This window comes from Erithacus rubecula (genome assembly GCF_903797595.1).
Source record: "Erithacus rubecula genome assembly, chromosome: 23".
Classification (NCBI taxonomy): domain Eukaryota; kingdom Metazoa; phylum Chordata; class Aves; order Passeriformes; family Muscicapidae; genus Erithacus; species Erithacus rubecula.
This window is the reverse complement of record NC_136675.1, coordinates 6,443,161-6,464,617: the sequence shown is the minus strand read 5'-3', so window position 1 is coordinate 6,464,617 and position 21,457 is coordinate 6,443,161. Positions and strand designations below refer to the sequence as shown.

The 21,457-nt window shown below is 53.5% G+C and overlaps 1 protein-coding gene and 1 long non-coding RNA gene across 3 annotated transcripts in view; one reads left to right on the top strand and one right to left on the bottom strand.

Moving 5' to 3' along the window:
* Nucleotides 1–13,606, top strand: part of LOC306811762 — a 25,142-nt gene extending 11,536 nt beyond the window's left edge. The window contains exons 3-4 of one of the 2 annotated variants that reach the window (XR_013776724.1): nt 7,882–8,034; nt 13,431–13,606. This is a non-coding gene — a long non-coding RNA (uncharacterized lncRNA). Of the gene's footprint in view, nt 1–7,881; nt 8,035–8,366; nt 8,453–13,430 lie in introns of those variants that run through there. The other variant, XR_013776725.1, reaches the window with a different exon arrangement.
* On the bottom strand, nt 267–21,457 carry GRHL3 (grainyhead like transcription factor 3). Its single transcript, XM_079325747.1, is given in 20 exon segments — nt 267–631; nt 2,080–2,144; nt 2,904–2,989; nt 4,268–4,356; nt 4,968–5,002; nt 6,025–6,158; nt 6,409–6,487; nt 6,899–7,057; nt 8,379–8,473; nt 8,573–8,684; nt 9,099–9,252; nt 10,741–10,820; nt 10,996–11,069; nt 11,072–11,107; nt 11,110–11,142; nt 11,145–11,226; nt 11,228–11,330; nt 12,310–12,371; nt 12,868–13,054; nt 21,215–21,457. Coding segments are annotated over 20 exon segments (1,797 nt in total). The 5' UTR covers nt 21,232–21,457; the 3' UTR covers nt 267–516.

The following is a 21,457-nucleotide window of genomic DNA, read 5'->3' as shown; positions in this document are numbered from 1 at the left end:
TACACATATAAAATACAAAAGGAACAACACAGAAATGTATAAACAAGGGTTGTGGAGGCCTGTGTGGTATTTACAGTCAGAGGGTGGCAGGGAGGCTGCTCAGCAGGAGTGTCCATCCAGCAGGAGCTGTGGCTGCAGCTGGGAGAGTCTGTGTGAGAGGAGCTCAAAGCTGGGCTCTGCCCAAAGCTCTGCAGGGTCTGTGCAGAGCCCAAGGCTGGCATCAGTCCCTGCCAGGGCACCAGCTCTGCTCTCTGCCCAGGCTGGCACTGCCTCTTGGTGTGCCCAGCTCTGAAACTGCACCTCAGGCCCAGCGCCAGAAGGGAATAAAATAGAATAAAAAATAATATTAATAATAATAATAAATTCAACAGAGCCAAGTTCCACGTTCACAGGATGATCTCACAGCAGTCTGTGGCCTGGCCCCAGGGCCAGGGGGGGTTCAAGTCAAGGCAACAAGAGGGGCTGAGTTCTGTGCCAGCTCGGAGACAAGTCCCAGGAAGTGCTGCCTGCAGCTCTTTAGAGCTCCTTGAGGATGATCTGGAACTTGTTCTCTGCCTCTACCACGTCCAGCAGAAAGGCCATGTGGTTGCTGTAGTGCTGGATGATGTTGTTGTCCATGTTCACCAGGATCCTACAGAGGAAAAGGATGGCTGGATCAGATGCTGCACATTGAAAGGCAGTCCCCAGTCTGAGGGGCTCAATCACTGTTAATTAAACTATTAATTAATTAATTAAAGCCATGGCACAACACAAGAAAAGAAACCAGCACAGAACAGTTGCCAATACTGGGAATTCTGTCATGGCACAGTCAGGAATTCCAGGGGATGCTGGGACTGAGGGTCTGGCACTGCCCAGGGTCTGACACTGCCCAGGGAGTTGGAATCTCCAGCCCCAGCCCTGGTCCAGCTCTGGCTCCCACAGGTTCCCCAAAAGCTTCCCAGCAGAGCTGATCCCTTCAGCTCCAGCTGTCCCAGAGCAGGGAGCCCCAGAAGTCACCTGTGCCCATCTGATCTCTCAACCACAGCCCAGCCCAGGGATGTTGATCAGGAATCTGAGCCTGGATTGTTTCTCCAGAGCAAACCTCACCAAGATCCAAAATTGCTCATTATTGCTGCTGAGTCACCAGGGACTGAGTTCAGCTGCTGAGCTCATCTCCTGCACGGGCCATGGCTGGGGCAGCTCCCTGAGCCCCACTGCTCTCTGCAGATGGAGATCTGCCCCTCAAGCTGTAATTACTGGGAGAAGATTGTTTAGGGTGGAGCAATAGGATAAAATGATTGAAAATTAAATCTGGGGAGCAGGAAGCTGGGCCTGACCCTGCCACCAGCCAGAGTGGGGATCTGTCCCATCTCCCCACACTTCAGAGGGAGCTGCTGCCACGGGTCACGTCCAGCCTTCATTAAAACAGGTGTCAAAATGATTTATTTCATCTAATTTCCAGGCGTGGCCTTTCCTTTCCATGAGATATCTCTTTGCTCCTCCTGCCTGGTTTCCCTTCCTGTCATCACCAAACAGCACTCACTGCTTGTCAGATGGAGGCACCCACAAAACCAGAGCCCAGCTCAGTGAGGTGGCCTCTCCCTGAACCCACCACTGCTGCTCTTTTCCCCTGGGGAGAAAATCCCCATTTCTGGGGCTAACAGAGGAGCAGCATCAGCAGCAGGTGGAGGAACTCCTGACAAATTCAGGTGTTCACTATGGCCTATCCCTCATCCTGAGCCAGGGATATTCCAGCATTTTTGGAGAAGCAAACACTGATCCCTGTCTGATAAGTTCTCCATAACCTCAGGCTTTTAGACTGAGACACAAAGGATCACCATTAAACTCCCCAAACAATTCCACCTTCACCCAGCTTCCTTTCCTTGGGAGACTTTACCCTCCAAACAAATATAATACAAACAAGCATTATCCCAAATCTTTAAAGCCCAGAAAGATCTGACTTTTATATGCTCCAAATAGCAGAGGCTGACATGGCTCTACCTTTTATTATCTTGTTAAAATGCTCTTGGAGCCAATGGCAGGGGCTGGAGAGGACAGGTTTGGAGGCACAGCATAAAAGCAGATGAGAGATTAGCTTACCCTCTTTTGCACTTTTTGTAGACTTTATAAATGCTTTCTTCAGGAAGCCCATATTTTTCTGAAATCTGTGAGAAAAAACATGTCAAATCTTTGTGCTTGTAAAGTGAAATTCCCATGGTAAAAAATCAAAGAGAGCACCGAGCTGGGTGTTCAGCAGCAAAGGATTCCCCTCAGTTTTACTCCAGAGAACAAAACCATGACCTGAACATTCTCCTGGGCAAGTTCAGTTTTGGTCTGAGGGTGGCAGGAGTTTTGTAGGATTTTGCCAAGTGTTTTTCATGAAGGTTTTTGTCTCTCTGTGGTGAGGGGTGAGGGAAGGAGAAGATGGCAAAGAACCCTCTGTACAGACTTTTTCAAAAATCCTATTTTTAAAAGTTTGTAAAACCAACAGAGCTTGAAGTGCAGCCATAAAGCCACCCCAAATCTGGGAGGTTTATTGTTTGTTTCCTTCCCAGCAGTCTCCAGAGAGGGCTGGGTTATCAGAGATGCTGCTGATAACCATGACACAAATATGTCCTTGTGCTCCTCAAACACAGCCAGGGAATTGCAGCACGAGGCCCAGGAGGGTTTCAGATCACATATCTCCAGCCTGGAGACTGGAAAAGGTGTTGGGCAGTGGAAAATATGAATGTGCTGTCACAAGAAGAGATTTCCATGGGGATGTGGATGGGGCAGGAGGTGTGATCCTCCCTGTGCAGCCACGCCAGGAGAACTCAGCTCCTGCTCCCACTTCCATCCCCATGCCAAGGCAGGAGAGATGAGCAGCTCCCTCTTCACCACCCCCTCCCCTTTTATCTCCATTCCCAGGGTTTGGGGACACTCACAGCTGTCCTGAGGCCCTGCAGGTCCGGGGTCTTCAACATGAGAGCATCAAACACCTCCTCAGACTCCCTGCGCACGTAGAGCAGCACTGCAAGAGAGCAGGAGTGTGCTCAGGGCAGAGCCAGGGCTGCCAGTGCCGCCAGTGCCGCCAGTGCCACCAGTGCCACCAGTGCCACCAGAGCCACCAGTGCTGACAGTGCCACCAGTGCCGCCAGTGCTGCCAGTGCCACCAGTGCCACCAGAGCCACCAGTGCCGCCAGTGCCGCCAGTGCCACCAGTGCCGCCAGTGCTGCCAGTGCCACCAGTGCCGCCAGTGCTGCCAGAGCTGCCAGAGCTGCCAGTGCTTCCAGTGCCACCAGAGCCACCAGTGCTGACAGTGCCACCAGTGCCCCCAGTGCTGCCAGAGCTGCCAGTGCCACCAGTGCCGCCAGAGCTGCCAGTGCCACCAGAGCCACCAGTGCCACCAGTGCTGCCAGAGCTGCCAGTGCTGCCAGTGCTTCCAGTGCCACCAGAGCCACCAGTGCTGCCAGAGCCACCAGTGCCACCAGTGCCACCAGTGCTGCCAGTGCCGCCAGTGCCGCCAGTGCCGCCAGTGCCACCAGTGCCACCAGAGCCACCAGAGCCACCAGTGCCGCCAGAGCTGCCAGTGCCACCAGTGCCGCCAGTGCCACCAGTGCCACCAGTGCCACCAGTGCCACCAGTGCTTCCAGTGCCACCAGAGCCACCAGTGCTGCCAGAGCTGCCAGTGCCACCAGTGCCACCAGTGCTGACAGTGCCACCAGTGCCACCAGTGCTGCCAGTGCTTCCAGTGCCACCAGAGCCACCAGTGCTGCCAGAGCTGCCAGTGCCACCAGTGCCACCAGTGCTGCCAGTGCCACCAGTGCCGCCAGTGCCACCAGTGCCACCAGTGCCACCAGTGCCACCAGAGCCACCAGTGCCACCAGTGCCACCAGTGCTGCCAGTGCTGCCAGTGCCGCCAGTGCCCCCAGTGCCCCCAGTGTCACCAGAGCCACCAGTGCTACCAGTGCTACCAGTGCTGCCAGTGCCACCAGTGCTGCAAGTGCCCCCAGTGCCACAAGTGCCACCAGTGCTGCCAGAGCCCCCAGTGCCGCCACTGTCCCCAGTGCCACCAGTGTCACCAGAGCCACCAGTGCTACCAGTGTCACCAGAGCCATCAGAGCCCCCAGTGCTGCCACTGTCCCCAGTGCCACCAGTGATCCCAGTGCCCCCAGTGCTGCCAGAGCCCCCAATGCTGCCAGTGTCCCCAGTGCCACCAGTGATCCCAGTGCCCCCAGAGCTGCCAGAGCCCCCAATGCTGCCAGTGCCCCCAGTGCCCCGTGGCTCTCAGCATCCCAGGGTTATTCACCTCTCTGGGGATCTTCGTCCTTGCTGTGCTTTGGAGGGGAGGGGTCGAAGTCCTCGGTGAAGGAGGCACCACTCCTCTTCAGGGGCAGCCTGGGCCAGGGGACACAACACTCAGCAAAGCAATCACACCAGCTCCAGCTCCTCAACTTCTGACAACAACCATCCAGCAATTAACTGTTGGTTTGTAATTACAGCATCAGGGCTGTAACTTCCTGCCTCAAGCACACAGGCAGCTCAGGGAGGGCCCACGGAGGGTTTGGGGTCACTGAACCCAAACTTCTGCACCCTCCTGGCACTGCTTCCCCACTGGTGGCCCCACACAGGGGGCCCAGGCTGGCAAGTAGAAAATATTCTACTTTTCAAGTGGGATTCCACTTCATTTATTTATTTAATTTGCCAGCCCCTGGGTGTTTGAACCCTTCAGGGACAGTTGTGATCTTTTATTTTCCCTTTGTCTCCATGAGGACAGCAGGACAATCAGGGAGCAGCTGGTGTTGGAGTGACTCTGACAGGGACAGAAATGTGTCTGTGTTTCTGCAGCCCTGAGTCCCTTCCAGGACAAGGTTTAACTCAGATTCTGACTCTCAGGGCACCATGAGACACTGAGCTGTGCTATCCTGCCCTGGGGTATCCACCAGGCCTGGCATTCCCAAAGGAACAGAGCAGCTGATGGTGGGAAGCTCCCAGTGCTGCATCCTCACCTGTTTGCAGAGTTGGGAACAGCAGGAGGGAGCACCTGCAATGCAAAGGAAATGGATCTGAGAGTCTGCACAGCACCACTGGGTGCCAGAGAGGGGGAGGCAACTTGGGCACGCTCCAAACATCATTTCCCTCCTCCTGACCCATCAGTTTCCCCACACAATTAAACCCAAATGTCTACTGCTTAGATTAAATGGAATTTGATATAAAAGACTTGCCCAGATTCCCTGTTTTTGACAAAATCAGGCAGTGGTTTGTGAGGCAGGGAAAGCTGAGGAGCTCTGAGGACACTGGACAGAGCACAATGGGGGGCTGTCCCACCCACAGGGACTGAGATGGTCCCACTTTGCTATAATTTATTTCCTACTGCTGTTTTTTGCTACTGCAGGTGTGTAAAGCACAGAAAAATTGGCTGGAAACACTTGGCAAAGTTCACTCAGGACAAGTTCACCCCAATCCCACAAAGAGCTGTGCTGAGGTTTGGGATTTCTCTGTCACACCAGGGCTGAGGGGAGGGGGAGGGGGAGGGGGAGGGGGATGGGGATGGGGATGGGGATGGGGAGGAGGAGGGGGATGGGGATGAGGAGGGGGATGGGGATGAGGAGGGGGATGGGGATGAGGAGGGGGATGGGGATGAGGAGGGGGATGAGGATGGGGATGGGGATGGGGATGAGGAGGGGGATGGGGATGGGGATGAGGAGGGGGATGGGGAGGGGGATGGGGAGGGGGATGGGGAGGGGGATGGGGAGGGGGATGGGGATGAGGAGGATGATGGGATGGGGATGAGGATGAGGATGGGGATGGGGATGGGGATGGGGATGGGGATGGGATGGGGAGGGGGATGGGGAGGGGGATGGGGAGGGGGATGGGGAGGGGGATGGGGAGGGGGATGGGGAGGGGGATGGGGAGGAGGAGGGGGATGAGGAGGGGGATGAGGAGGGGGATGAGGAGGGGGATGGGGATGAAGAGGGGGATGAGGATGGGGATGAGGAGGGGGATGGGGATGAAGAGGGGGATGAGGATGGGGATGAGGAGGGGGATGAGGAGGGAGGGACTCACCGAGCCACACCTCTGGGGGGCGGGGAAATGCACGGTGGGGATGAAGAGCACGGGCTGCGTCTCCAGGTCGCTCTCGGGCCGCAGGAAGGTGATCTCGTTCCCTCTGAAGCCAGAGAGCAAACAGCCTTTCAGACCTACGGGTGGAGAGTCCAGTTCATCTCAGCTCCTGCACGGGGAGCCCTCCAAGGCTCCCAGAACTGCTGGAGGCTGCAGCACCTCCAGGACAGCCCAGAACCATCCCAGAAGATGGTGGGAGCTCATGGAGCACTTGGGGAAGGAGCCCAGCAAGGGCCTGAGGGCTGGGGAAGAGCAGATGCAGGGAGAGAAAAGCCAGGGATGTCAGAGCCAGGGATGTCAGAGCCAGGGAGCACACAGGGCACTGACCATTGTTGTTGGAGTCCAGGCATTTTCCTTTCCTTCGGAACTGTTTCCTTTCATCGTCCCTCATCTTCCTCTCTGCTCCCTGGGGGAAGATCCAGCCAAATTTAGGACATTGACATTTCCAACATTGGCAAGAGAGGGTTCCTCTGGGGTGAACTCAGAAATGGTCACCTCAGGGACCTTCCACAACCCAAGCCAGGACTCTCTGACACTCAGAAATTAGGAAAACAAATAAAATTTGCTTTTAGAAATGAAACACGCAAACAAAAATAGCTGTGAGAAGTTTTTCCATGGGAAGGTGAGACTGGGGAAGAACCTCCAAGGAAACTCTCATCTCCTTTGATATTTAACAACTGATCAAAAGTAGAGTCAAAAATAGAGTTTATTGTGAGGCACAGTCACAGCTCTGGGCTGTCCCAGGCTCTCACCTCTCTGGGTTTATCCTCAGGGTCTCTGACCAGCTGGGTTTTGGGGTTTGGGAAGAGTGCAGTACCTTGTCACAGAAGATCTTGATCTGGCAGACAGCCCTGTGCACCAGCTGGCTGCTGCCACTGCCACAGTCGTAGGTGTCGATCTGCAGGTTCAGGGGGACTCCCTTCACCCCCTTCTGTGAGGAGAAGTCTGTGCTCAGGCAGTTCACCCCAATGAACACCTGCAGACAGGACAGGGGCTGTTGGTAGCTCTGGGAGCCCAGGGCAGGCACAGAGCAGCTGCTGGGGCTCCTCCAGCCCTGCCAGGGCCACCTGAGCTCCCCCACACACTCAGCCTTCCACTCCCAAAATCCTGCCTGGGGATGTTCTTGCTGAGATTTCTGATCTTTCATGTGAAAGGGACCCTCAAACAGCAAATCCCTGCAGGGAGGGAGGAGGGCAAGGCTGCAGCCTCAGGAATGGCACAGCAGTGCTGCTTGAATAAACTCATCCCACACTGGGCTCTTGTATCACCAGGAGAGAGTTAATTCCAGTGGGAACTCTGGAAAAGCTGAGCACAGCTCTAATCCAAATTATATCTCCAAACTTCCCAGTCACTGGTGTGACCTCTTCACTGAGGGGGAGGTTTAATTGGAAGGAGAGAAGTAACAGGTGCCATGGACAGTCCAAACCCCCAAAACCCCAAACCCCCTCCTCCTCCTGTTCCCAGCCCCTGCCCCTCCTGCCTCACTCCCAGCCCTGGCAGCTCTCTCAGTCTCACCTCTGCCTGCCCCAGGCCAGTGCATGAGCAGTTTCTGCTAAGAGTTAAATCCAGTTTTGCTGAGGTGCCCCCAGGGCTTGCCACATACCTGACATATTTCCATTTCTGACAGCTCTGCCTTGAAGACATTTGTTAACCTCTTGGGTTGTAAAAGACCCAGGTTGCCTTTGGGGTTATTGAGATCCCAAAGCCAAGCAGGGTTTTCCCAAGCTTCAGAGACTCGGGGTATTTATGCTTTTCATTTTTTTTTCTTAGTTACTTCATCTGCTTTTCAATCCCCACTAGATACAAAGTGTTAATGACAGACTGAGGAGATGCAGAAGGCACAGCAGAGCTGCAAAGACCTCGCTGGAATAAATCTCCTGGTTTTAAGGTGAAAAGGGATCCTGTGACCTGCCTGGCTCCCTCCCACATCCCACAAGGCACAGAATCCCACAGGTGAGTCCTGTCTGCATCCCCCTGCCTGCAAAGGGGGCTCTTTGTTCCCAGGCTGGGGTTATTCAAACAGGCTGCAGCTACCTGGGAGCAGAGCCCTGAATTGCTGCAAAACCCTTTCTTCAGTTATCCATCAGCACTAAGAAAACATCCCTGAGCCAGTCTGGCTGTACCCAGAGTGTTTATTAGCAGTGCTTAAACACACCCTGAGTGTCCTGCTGCTGTCTGCCAGGCAAACACTGCCTGGGGCAGCCCTGGCTTTGGGGCTCTGTGTGTGTCCCAGCTCAGCACTGGGGCAGTGCTGGGCTCTCAGCCCCATTCCCAGCTCCTCTCAGGGCACTTTGTACCTTGGCTTCCTCGTGGATGTTCCACACAAAGGACAGGGCGTTGTAGGCCAGCTCCTCGATGTTCTGCACCGTGTTGAAGTTCTCCTTGCAGTCAGCTGCAAGGCAGGGGAGGAGCAGTTCACACGGGGGCTGAGTGCTGCCACCCCACCCCAAGCCCTGCCCTGGGGTGCCCCAGGCCTGGCAGCCCCTCGTACCCACGTCGATGACTCTCTGCTTGGCCGTGGGCTGCCGGGAGTGCCAGTGCTTCCAGAACTTCAGCTGCTCCGTGGGGATCTTCTCATTGTCAAACACGATCATCACCACGCTCTGCAACGCAGCCAGCACAGCCCAGCTCAGTCAGAGCAGGGCAGAGCCCTCTGACCCTCCACCTGCTCTGCCCTGTGGAACTGGGGATGGAAGGGATCTGGGCTCATTCATCCTGGAGCTGCTCCCAGGCCTGCAGCAGGATGGGGACCCTGGCCCAGAGCTCTTCCCAGCAGAGCCCCCACTGACCCTTTGAGCATCTCTGAGCTCCTGTGACAGGCTCCAGCTGCCCCAGAGGCTCTGCAGTGCAGCCCAGGATTATCCTGAGGGGCTGAATCCATCCCATTCATCCCTTTAAGCCACATGAGCCACAAAGCCACTGCTGCTCATGTTCAGCTCTGTCCCAGCCCAGTGGAGCTGCTGGATGTCCCATTCCTGAGCTGTCAGCAGAGCTGTCAGCCTGTCTCTGTCTCTTACCTTCACTTTATTTGAGGACAAGTGCAAACATTTGCTGTCTCCAGCTGTCCGCAGGGTGATGGGGTAGAACTGTCCTTTGTTGAGGTAGGCCATGGGAGAGTCCCCAGATTTGATGTGAATGGCTTTGGGTGACCCCAGAGTGTATTCAAAGTCACTTGGATGGAACAAAGAGAGAAGGATGAATAAGCACACGCTGCTGTTTCACTGCAAAAGCAAAACAGAGCCCCAGGAGCCTCCACCCCACGGGTTACAGGCTCCAGTTTCTGCTCCATTCCCCACCTCACACACCCTGACACAGCACAGCACATTCTGATCCTCCCCAACACCCTGGGGAGCAGCACTGCTCCAACAGCCTCATTTTACCCCTTGGTTTTGGCTTTAAAACCCCTGGATGTGACTGCAGCCAGTATTTCTGTGTGGATGGCAACAGAACCATTGCTCAACACACAAAAATGGGAACCTGCACTGAGACTTTTACAGCATCCTAAACTCAGGTTCCTGTCTCCAAATCCATGCCTGTAACTTGAAGACTCTCCTTTAATGGTCCTGTAGAAAAAGGACCTGCAGGACACCAACACCTGCTTGGTTCTGCAGAGCTGGACTCAGAATCCCAGCTCATGGGACTCTCACTGTGCTGGGCACCAACTTTAAACTTCACAGAAAAGCTTTGTAGTGGCACACAGAGAAGGTGTCACTGCTGGCGAGGAAATTTGAATTCAGAGCCTGAATTCAGAAGCTCTCAGGCCTCCAGCAGCAGCTGTGAGCACTGAAACCATGAGGCCACAGCTGGTTTCTGCTGTGAGGAATCCATGCAAGCCACCACCTGTACAGGAGCCTTCACTCAGACCCTTCAAGTGCCCTGTTTAGTCACCAACCCATCTTCTTCCTGCTCCACCTCCTGTGATGCCATCTCTGAAGATGGGCTTGGCAGCTCCTCTTATCTGGAGCCAGGAGAGCCAGAGAGCTTCAGTGCACAAATAAACAGTGAGCTGGGAGCCTCTGGCTCAGGAGACACTGCTGTCTGTGTGAACATCCCCACGTCTGACAGCTGAGTCACCCAGTCAGCTGACTCAGGAGGCAAATAAAAAGTGGGAGGTGAAATAATGTTACCTGCTGGGAGGTTTGATTTGGTATCTGGAGCAGCAAAGCTCTGCCTGGCAGAGGGGTGGAAAGGAGGAAGAAATCCCTCTCATGTTTTAGGAATGAGAGGCCGTGGCACCCTCTAAAATCAAGGCTGACTAACAGTGCTAACTAAGAACCTAAACCTTAGATTAGGGGAGGCTGATGATCACCCTCATGCTCTGCCAGCCTCCTTTTCCCTGTCATTTACCCCGTTCCAAGGGCCTGTGGGAGGATGGAGCAGCCACCTGGATCCCTCTGTGTCACCCAGCCAAGCAGAGCTCCCTGGGAAGGGGCTGTCACCCCAGGAGGTGACAGCAGCTGGCCCTGGACTGGCCCCAGTCTGGTGCAGAACAAGCTCAGGGGCAGCACTTTGCTCAGGGAGACACAGAGTCTCTGCAAAAGCCAAAGCACTGGTCACTGCCTGGCTGCACTGGGGACAGCAAAGGGCTGCAGGACAGATCCCCAGGACAGAGCCAGAGCCAGGAGCTCCCTGGAGCTCGGAGCCCTGGGTTGCTGTTACCTCTTCAGCCCATCTGTGGGGTAGCTCTCGGGGCAGGGAGGCTCTGCCTGGGGTTTCAGGATGTCACTGAAGAGCAGAGTCTGCAGGCAGGAGGAAACACAGATCAGGAGAGTCTCTCACTGCTTTGTCCATCCACCTTCTCCCAGACACCACAGCAGCCAAAACACCGACCCTCCTTACTTCCAAAATCAACCTGAACACCCCAGAAATGCAGAGGAAGAGCAGCAAGCCCCCAGGAGCCCCCAGCCCCCTGACCTCCTGTGGATCCTCCTTGAAGGTGCTGTCGGGCTGCCAGCGCTGCTGCGCCGGGGCCAGGGGCAGGCTCTCAGCAGGGAGCTCAGGGAGCTGCTGTCATACACGTCCCCTGGGCCACCAGGAAGTTGTCTGGGGTGGCCTCCAGCTGCTGGTGCCTGGGGGGAGCAGGGCTGCCTTGGGGGAGCAGGGAGGGCCTCCAGACTCAGGCTTGTTCTTCTTGGGCAGCTCGCCAGAACTCCTGGCTCACCGAGACGTTTTCTGAGAGCAGCTTCATCAGATGGGCTGAGCCATCGAAGGAGGGGAGCTCGGGCTCATAATCCATCCCATGGCAGTGCCTGCTGGACAGAGGTGCTGCCTCAGGGCACAGGGGACACCCCAGTGCCTGCAGGTGCTGCTGGCCTGGCTGCCAGGGGAGCCTGAGCCAGCCCCAGCAGCTCCTGGGCATCCCCACCCAGTGCAGCCAGCAAGAGCCAGAGGGGCTCAGCAGATCAGGGGAGGTCACAGGGAGTCAGGGAATATGGTCTGGATGTGGTTTGGGGCTGCATCCACTGCTCCTTTATTTAGGCTGTCACACACTCAGAGCAGCAGGGCTGATAAGAAAGGTAGCTGCTCTCTGGGATGTCCATCGTAAGTCTTTTTATGGCTCATTGATGCTCCTTTTTTAAAGGAAAAATAATTTTTGTACAAATTCACAAACTCCAGCAGCTTAGGAAGCAAAAACCAAAACCAGCTGAACTCAGTTTACTTCTGAAGGAGAGAAGTACCACTTGAGGTTTGTTCTGTCAAGTGGTTAAAAACTGACAGGGCCAAAGTACACAGCATCCAGGAAGGGGAACTGGACTCAAAGTGGCAAATGAGCCATTAATTTAATAGTTAATTATCTGAAAACCTCAAAGGACAAATGGGAGTCACTGGAAGAGAATCCCGGGAGAGTGGAACAGAAACTCTCATCAGCCCAGGGAATGAAGGAGGATTTGGCCATTCCCTTCTTGCTGCCAGTGCTCAAAACTTCTGCCCTTTGCAGTGGTCACAAAATAGGAAATAAAGGCAATTTCTCAGTGCTGCAGATCAGCACAACCCTGTGAGCACAGCCAGACAGATGCTCAGGTGTGTAAATGGGTGTAGCTCCATTTATACCTGCTTGGGACCTGACCTAAAGAATTTTAATGTGTGTCTCAGGGTTAATGAGCTGCACTGTTGCTGGTAATAACACCGTGCTTTGATGTCTATTTTCTGCAAGCTCAGAGCCCCATCCTGCATTTCAGCAGCTGCAGGAGAGGGAGGCAGCTGCAGAGAGCAGGAACTGAAGCCAACCTCTTTGCCAGGTCATTGCGTCCCATCATCCCAGCTGGGAGAATCCTCTTCTCCTTGGGCACCTAGGGCAGAGCAAAGACTTCATTTAGTGTTGGACTGTTAATGAGAACAGAACAGAATTAGCCCTGGCTGGGAGCAAGTGAAGCCTCCCAGATAAAACCCCATGTTTTATCAGAGCTGGGCTCTAATAAATAACCTTGGGCAAGCCACAGCAGCTTGTCCCTTTGAGTGGGAGCATCATTGCTATTGCCTCCAATCAGGGATAAATCAGATTTCCCAGAGCTCCATCCCACAGCAGTGCTGGGGGAATGAAACTGGTGGGGCCCAGCCCTGTTCCAGCCCAGCAGCCCCCACAGCACTGCTGCTCCTTTTGGGGAAAAACCCAGACTGGAGGCACCTGGGCTCAGGTGTTCTGCATCCCCTGCAGTGCCGGTTCGTGCCTCAGTTTCCCCCTGGGGGTACTGCTGGCACTGTGTGATGCTGGGGGGCTCAGCACAGGGGTCCCCTCCTCAGGTGGGACAGTTCCACACGTTCCCCCCATTGCCCAGCCCCACCCACCATGTAATAGTCGTAGAGGAGGCTCAGGGCGGCCACGCTGTCATCGTCCCCGTTCACCCTCATCATGGCCTTGGTGGCTGCAGTCAGGGGATTCTCCAGGTAGCTTTTCCAGGCTTCATCTTCGCTGCTGTAGGGGAATTTCTGGAAGTTCATGGTGTCATTCTTCATCAGACGCACGGATCTGAAACTGAGGGATGGGGCAGTGAGGGGGGGAGCATTTCCCACATTGATTCCATGGATGTGGGAAGGGATCCCAGAGGTTCTGGGGATTGGGGGAGGGATCCAGGATCTCCTGAGCTCCCTGGGGTCACCAGCCCTGCTGCTGCAGTGGGACAAACCCAGGCCAGAGCCCCTCCAGGGGCAGCTGCCCCATCCACAGCTGCCCCTTCCTCCAGCCCCATCCTGCCCTCACAGGGGGTGCTGGGCACTAAAAAGGGATCAGGCAACAATTTTCCCTTGGATGTGGAGCTCCAGACAAAGTCTGCCCAGATGAAATCAAACCCCATTGTTTTCCTTTGCTGCAGTTCATGGTTTTTAAATTATTTTTTCCCAATCATTTGTAGATGATTTTCCTCAGAGGGAAGCAGACAGGCAGATCACAACCCCCTCCCTTCCACCAAAAAATTCCTGACTGAGGTGAGGCTCGTGGGACTACGTGAGAATCAACACACCAAAATAATGCCCTGCCTGTCCTCACTCCTGGCACTTTCTCCAGGCCTCTCCATCTTATGTTAATAAACTGTCAGACACTTAATTACCCAAACATTGGTCATCTTCCCTTTTCCTCCAGCAGCCAGCCCAGCAGTGCCTCTGTGCATTCCCTGGGAGCTTGGGATCACTGAACTGTTTAGGTTGGAAAAGACCCCCAAAATCACCGAGTCTGATCCAGTGCAGCTCGTCACACCCTCCTGTCACCAGCACAGCTCACACCAAAATAACATCTCCAGGCACAAAAATTCCTTTTTCCTCAAGGTGGAAATGTCCAGGCCGGTTTTATTAACAGAAAGGTTTAGAAAACTTTAAATCTTCAAATTTGCCAAGAGCTGACTGGAGTTAAACTGTATTTAACTGTTAAATATCATCTGCTGCTGTTTTTTCATGGGAAGGCAAAGGAAACCTTCAGGAGTTACAGCAATGAATGCTGCAATTTAATTGCATTTTTAGAAGGAATCTGTTCTTTTCATCAAGCCCCTCTCCATGGGTTTATAGTAAGTCCTGGTCTAGAGTTTTAACTGAATCATTCAGAGAGCAATAACCCCTCTTGGAAGGAACCTGGCAGCCCTGATGGGGATCTGCCACCCTGCACCAAACACAAACCAAGCAGGGGTTGGGATGCTCCTGGATCAGACTCCAGAGCTCTGCTTGGCTCAGTCCTGCTTTGCTGCCTCCCCTGCCTAAACAAACAGATGACAGCACAGAATTCCTTTGCAGTTCAGGAATTACAGCTGATTTTTTCCATGAGGCCACCAAGGGTCTCTTATGATGTTTGAAGGAATCCTTTGCTTTTCCCTGCACACCCGAGCTGCACCAGCCCTGCTGGAGCCCTGAGGCTCGAAATTCCTGCAGCTCTGTGGCCATGGGCAGTGGGGAGGGATGGGATGGATGGGATGGGATGGGATGGGGATGGGGATGGGATGGGGATGGGGATGGGGATGGGGATGGGGATGGGGATGGGGATGGGATGGGGATGGGGATGGGGATGGGGATGGGGATGGGGATGGGGATGGGGGGATGGGGATGGGGATGGGGATGGGGATGGGGATGGGATGGGATGGGGATGGGATGGGATGGGATGGGATGGGATGGGATGGGATGGGATGGGATGGGATGGGATGGGATGGGATGGGATGGGATGGGATGGGATGGGATGGGATGGGATGGGATGGGGATGGGGATGGGATGGGGATGGGATGGGATGGGGATGGGGATGGGATGGGATGGGATGGGGATGGGGATGGGGATGGGGATGGGATTGGGATGGGGATGGGGATGGGGATGGGAATGTGGATATGGATGTGGATATGGATGTGGATGTGGATATGGATATGGGTATGGGTATGGATATGGACATGGATATGGACATGGATGCCGAGCCCGCTGCTCTGCCCCCGGCCCAGCCCCTGAAACTCCAGCAAGTGTTGGGAGTTTCGCTGTCTCTGGCGCTGCTCACCAGCCCCGGCTCCTCCCTCTCCCTCCCCAGCAGGGCCGGGGCGGTGACTCAGGTTTCAGCGCTCGGTCCTGTCCGGGCAGGAATCCCCATCCTCTGCAGGGAGAATCAGCAGCAGCAGGGCTGAGCTCATGGGGAGACTCGGCCCCTGTCACCGGGAACGGGCAGAGATGAACTCCGGGGCAGGATGGAGCAGCAAAGCCTCGGGAGCTCAAAAAGGCACCGAAATTAGAGAAAAGCTTGGGAGCTTTATTCTCCCTTAGCTAAAGCACTCCTGGTGTGATTCCCTTTGCTCCCTGCCCCTCAGCTCTGCTGGGAGAAACCACAAAAGGCACAGAGGAGACCTGGCAGAAAGCAAAGGCAGGGACAGAGCCCAGTGCTGGCACACAGTGCCTGTGGAGCTGGGCACAAGCAGCAGAGCCCAGCAGGGGTGGCAGGGTGGGACAGCAGCATTTGGCTGCTCTGGCCCAGCAGGAGCTCCAGGCTGGACCCTGAGGAGCTCAGAACCTGCAGAGACCCCAGAGGAACTGGCACAATGACAGGAACTGCACCTTTATCCACCTTGTCTGTGTCCCACAGGGTCCCTGGCAGGCACTGGGATGTGCCTGGAGCCCTGTGCACTCCTCAGAACCCACCCTGCTGGGCATGAGGAACATCCTCCCCATTTCCTCCTGCAGGGAGCTCAGCCCTGCCCTGACCCTGCTCCCAAAGGTCACCTGAGAGAGGGTGATCTGAGATAAGCAGATGGTGACATGGCTAAAGGCACCTTTCTGACATCAGGAGCCAAAGCACCTGTGGTCAGTTTGCTCCCCAGCCCTTCAGAGTGCACAGATCCCACCAGCAGCTCTGCAGGAAAGGGACCCCAAATCCACATCCAAACACACCTGAGCTTCACTCTCCTCACTGCCCCCTGCACGTGGCCAGGCTGTGTTTGCCCATTCCAAGCCTCCTGCTCTGTCTGGCAAAGCCAGAGCTCCTTTCCCAGGCCAGGAAACACAAACCCTGGGAGCAGCAGCCTCCCCTGTGTGCTGGAGCCTGGGGCCAGAGCAGGGCAGCAGCTGGGGCAGGGAGCAGCAGAGTGTTTGTTTGCAAACACTTGGGAGTGTGACACAGAGTGATCCCAACCCCTCTCCTGCTCCAGCCCACCCCAGCTCTGTTTCCCCAAATTCTCCTGGTGATGGATAAACACTCAGGACAACATGCCCAAAGGGTCCAGGAGGGGACATCAGCCAAGCAGGAAAGAGCCCTTGTGCTCCTGCTGCCCTTGCTGGGTGTCTGTGGGAGGCTTTGCTGCCCTTTGAGCCTGGTGTTGCTGTTTTGTTCTCTCCACTGCACCTGATCAAACCTCCAACCTCAATTCTGGCCGTGCCAGATGCTGCAGCATCACCCTGTCAGAGCAGCAGCAGCAATTCAGAGCCACAGAACAGAGACCCCAGGGGTGCCCCAGGCAGCTCCTGTGGGGGTTTCACCACCTCTGCCTTTGGGCACTGCACTCTCCTCCCTCTAGAAATAACCCTGGTGCTTGTCAGAAATGCAGGAGGATCAGCAGCTGCTTCCTGGGCAGAGATTTGAGCTGCAAACCCTTGTCAGGAAGGACAGCACCCACCAAGTGGCCTCACTGCTGAAGCCAAGCCTCTCAGCTAAGTCATGATTTTGTAATTTTTTTGCAGGTTTAATAAACAAGCACACCTGAAGACAAGGTGACAGCACAGCCAGCAGTGAGTGCATTGTCCCACTCACACAGCCAGGCAAAAATCCAAACAGAGACAGAACCAAGGAAAAAAAAACACAGGAAGAAACACAACAAACACAGAGTAATGATGAAAAACACTGCAGGGGTGCCAAGCACAACACAGGGTCAGTGCACAGGCCCAGGAGACCATGGTTTATCTCATGGCCCCTGACCTGCACTGCCTTCAGATTTTCTGGGATGTTTTCTCTGGCAGTGGGGAACAATGTGGGCTCTGTCAGTGGCTTTGTGCAGGGCCATTTCAGCATCCTCAGCCCTGGGTGAACTCAGCTCAGGCACCTGGAGGTTGCCAGCAGTGCCACAAAACCAGCTCAATATTCTTCCTGTTTTACACCAGGCTCACTCCTGCTTTTGAAGTTTTTGTTATCACAGCAGAAGGAGCCAAGGACAGGGGTTGGCACTAAAATGCCTCATCCTGAGCTGTTCAGCAAAGATGAGAGAGCAGCAGCAGCAGCTCTGAGCTGCCTCCGAGGGCTCCTCCCAGCCCGGGCTGTGCTTTTGGGATTGGGCTTTACCTGATCCCATCCCCCTGGAGGGATCCACCCACCCCACACCCCCTAAATCAGCCCTGCTCCAGTGCCTCCTCTGCCTAACAAAACAAATGACAGCACAGAATCCCTTTGCAGTTCAGGAATTATGGCTGGTTTTTTTCCTGAAGCAGTTTCTGATGTCAGATGGTTCCATTTTGGGGTGTCCTGAGTTTCAGGGATATCTGACTCCAAAGGGAGGCACAAAACCAGGCCCTGAGCATCTGCTCCCACCTGGCACTTCTGAAATATTGCTGCAAACTTCACTCTCATTCCTGTTTTCATTGTGGACAGATAAAGATTTATGTACAATTGAAAGATTTATGCACAGTTACTCCTGGACACAAACCCTCACCATACCAACACATCACTGAGGCTCCCAGTTCTCCACTCACCAAAGAAGATTGCACAGGTAATTTTTGTATATTCTCCAACTCCAACAGCTATGATTTTAAATAACATAAAATTATAAAAAATCATGGGTTTACAAGATTTGGATTTAAAACCCACCAATGGTAGCAATAACACACAAACTTCTGCAACAAATTTTGTTTCTTTTTACTGGTCTTGAGGTAATGTGGTTTTTATAGGCAGTAATCAGCTATTGTGGGTTATCTGTGCTTAGAGCAAAGCCCAGCTTTACTCAAGGGTCTCTGTTTCCCTGCTGCAGTGGCAGCCTGGGTTTTGGACCAGGATCAGAGCCACAGCCAGAGCAGCACTGGGGGACAAGGAATGAACCATCCCAAAGGGCTGGTTTGGGCTGGAAGGGACCATCCAGGCCTGGGCACCTCCCATGCCCCAGCCCCAGGGTCCATCCCAGCCTTGGGCACTGCAGGGACCCAGGAATTCCATCCCCATGTCCCACCAGGCCCTGATCTCTTCCATATTTCTCATCCTCCAAGCCTTGGAAACGTGGCTGTGAGCAGTGGGATATAATCCTATGTTCAATAATGAGTTCCACTAAGGAACATTTTTCAGCTGTTGCCTTTTTCCTCCTTGAGCACACTCAATTCCAGGATCCCTGTCCCTGCAAGCAGCTGATCCCAAGGGCTGGCAGGTGCAATCCAAGTACAAGTGCATTTTTGGATCAACAGTTCCAACAAAGCACAGCAGATCCTCCTCAGAGGAAGGATCTTTATTCTGCAAATTCCCCTGGAATCATTCCCATGGACCAATCAGCTGAAAATGTGACCCAAAGCATCAAAGCAGAGATACTGTGCAAATGTTGATTCACCCCTGCTTTGAGTCTGGAGTTTATTCACAGGGCTTTTATTCCTTTGTTGGGAATTACATAGCAGTGATTTGATTGTTGTTTCTTTAATTTACAAATCTCTTTTTCTCTTTACATAACTTTAAAAAAAAAAAAAAAAAGAAAAATCCAAGCCAGCCTCCCTTGCTGCAGCACGGTTATCCCTTGTGTGCTTTGCTGCCAGGATTTTATAAAAGGGCTTTAACTTTTCATTCACCAGGAGCATAACTCAAGTTTTAATAACACACCTTATGCATGACAAAAATTTGCTTCTGGCGATCATGGTTTCGACCACAAAACCACAACTGGGAGTAACTCCTGGTTAACTCCTTCCAGCCCACGCAGGGCAGAGTCAGACACAGGTTCAGGGGAGAAGACTATGGAAATCAGCATTAGAATATTTTATAATAGGCAAAACATCTCCCCCTCCCAGGCCACGCTTCCCAGTCCTCTCCGGGAAATCAAAACCCCAAAGGGAGAGGTGGGATTCTTCTCTTTGGCTTTTTGAGCGAGAAAATTTGGGATATCAGCTCCTGAACAGCAGCCACATCTGGGCAGATGTTGCCGGCTCAGCCTGGGGGGTGGAAGGAGCACGGACACGGCCCCAAAGCTGCTCCTGCAAACCCCACCCGGGGGATTCTCCCCAAATTCGCAGCTCCTTAGAGCCGAGGGGCTTTAGCAGCCTCTTCTCAGCTTCCTCCCCCCGCTGACACCTTCCCCCCAGAGCAAAGCCGGGGCTGAAAGTTTCTCTGTCCTTTGGTCCCAGGGAATGAATTCCCAGCTCTCGAGCTGCCCCAGGCTCATCCATGTTCCCCCAGGCTCTGCCCGGGCCGCTCCTCCCCGGGGATTTATCCCCCCATTGAACCAAAAAGCGAAATTTTCACAGATCGGATCTGCGGACGTGTCCTCGCAAAGGAATCCCAAAAGGATCCCAAAGGATCGGTGAGGGCAGGGCAGCGGGGTGTGCAGATCCCAAATCCCAAATCCCAAATCCAAATCCGGCTGCTGCTCCCCCTCCTCGGGCAGCTCGGGATTAACAGAGGCAGCAGCCGTGTAATTGCCCGGCCCTAATTAGCGATAAATCCATCAATCGCACACCGAGAGCCAAACACATGCCCTGGCTCTCCAACCTAAAAAGCGCCGAGTTATAAATCACCCAAAAAACTCGCCAAAGCGAAAATTTCAGCCGCAGATCCTCAATGGATCCGAGCAGATCGATGCCACTATTTCCATCAAATGATAATTACTGCTGCGCCTTTTCTGGGCTCTTAATTAGGAGGAGATTGGCTGACACAGCAGCTCTGCCAGGCTTGTAAACACACACAGGCGTGCGGTTTTCTCCCCAAAAAACACCTTGGAAGCACAGATCTCTAACAGATATGTATCATTTCTATTTCTTAATTCAATATTTTTAGGCACGAATCCTCCACCCCGGGCTCAGCACTGGGCTGGCATGGGCACGGATTGACATCAGCACTTTATTCCTGTTTTATTCCCTGTCACGCCGATCTGACACTTGTCTGAGTTTATTTCAGAGGTGCAAAGCACGAGATGTTGTGCTGAGAGCATCAGCATCCAAAACTCCAAATATTTCAGAGGTGCCAAAGTTAGAAATGAGATCGATAGGTGTTAAAAGCTTTTTCTTCTTTAAAAGATTAAATTATTTGATAGGGTCGTAGTGTGAATCCATTTACTTAACAAAAAAACCCCAAACAAACAAACAACAAAAAACACCCAAAAACCAAACTCCAAAACAAACAAAAAACCCAAAGAAAAAAAAAAAAAACCAACAACTCTCCACCCAAACAAACAAAAAAAGGGAGGAAAACTAATAACACCCCCCAAAAGACACACAACAACCTCCACCCCTATAAAGTAGACTGGTTAATACTTTGGAAGGTGTCATCTCGAATTAATATATATAAATTAACCAGATTCCGGAGCTCCTGTTAGATTTTGTGGACAGCAGGCAGAGCAGATTCATCTCTAGACTGAAACCCCATGTGTCAGTTTTAGGTTGGGGATAAAAGTGACCAGGATGGGGTCCAAAGAAAAGGGAGGATTCCTCAGAATGATTCCCAAAAAGTGATTCCCAATAAGTGATTCTTGAGAAGTTGATTTCCAAGAAGGATTTTTTAAGGCTTCCCAAGAAGGGATTTTTACAAGGGATTCCCAAGTAGGGATTTTTAAAGGGATTCCCACGTAAGGGATTTCTCCAGAATGATAAGGGATTCCCGCAAGTAGGATTTTTAAAAGGGATTCTCAGAATGGATTTTTAAAAGGATTTCCAGAAGGGATTTTTAAGAAGGGATTCCCAAGAAGTAATTCCCAGCAGTGATTCTTGAGAAGTGATTTCCAAGTAGGGATTATTTTTAAGACGGGATCCCAAGAAGGGATTTTTAAGGAGGGTATTCCCCAAGTAGGGATTTTTTAAGAAGGGATTACTAAGAAGTGATTCCCAGGAGTGATTCTTGAGACGTGATTCCTCCCCAAGACCAGCTGAGACAGGGACAGAAAATCAAGGAAAACTTCCCCATCCCCGTTTCTTTACTCCCCCTTGCCAACAGCCAGAGGAGAACCCAGGAATCTCATCAGCCCGGCAGCGGCAGCGAGAAAAATGGGAGAAAAAGGGAAAAAACCCGCCTTGCACTTACTCGAGTTCATTGGACATTTCGGGAGGGTCGGACCGGCCGAGCCGCGCTCGGCTCGCACGCCGCTCACACAGACATCGCCTGCCAGGTGTTTGCTTTATGGCACCGCAGCTCCGCCGGGCGGCAGCGCCGGGATTGGCTGGCGGGACAGGTGCCCTGGGGACAGGTACACCCAGACAGGTGCAGATTAACCCCGTCCCTGCCGGAACGGCAGCGCAGCCGCGGGGCAGAGAGAAAAGGGGCGGA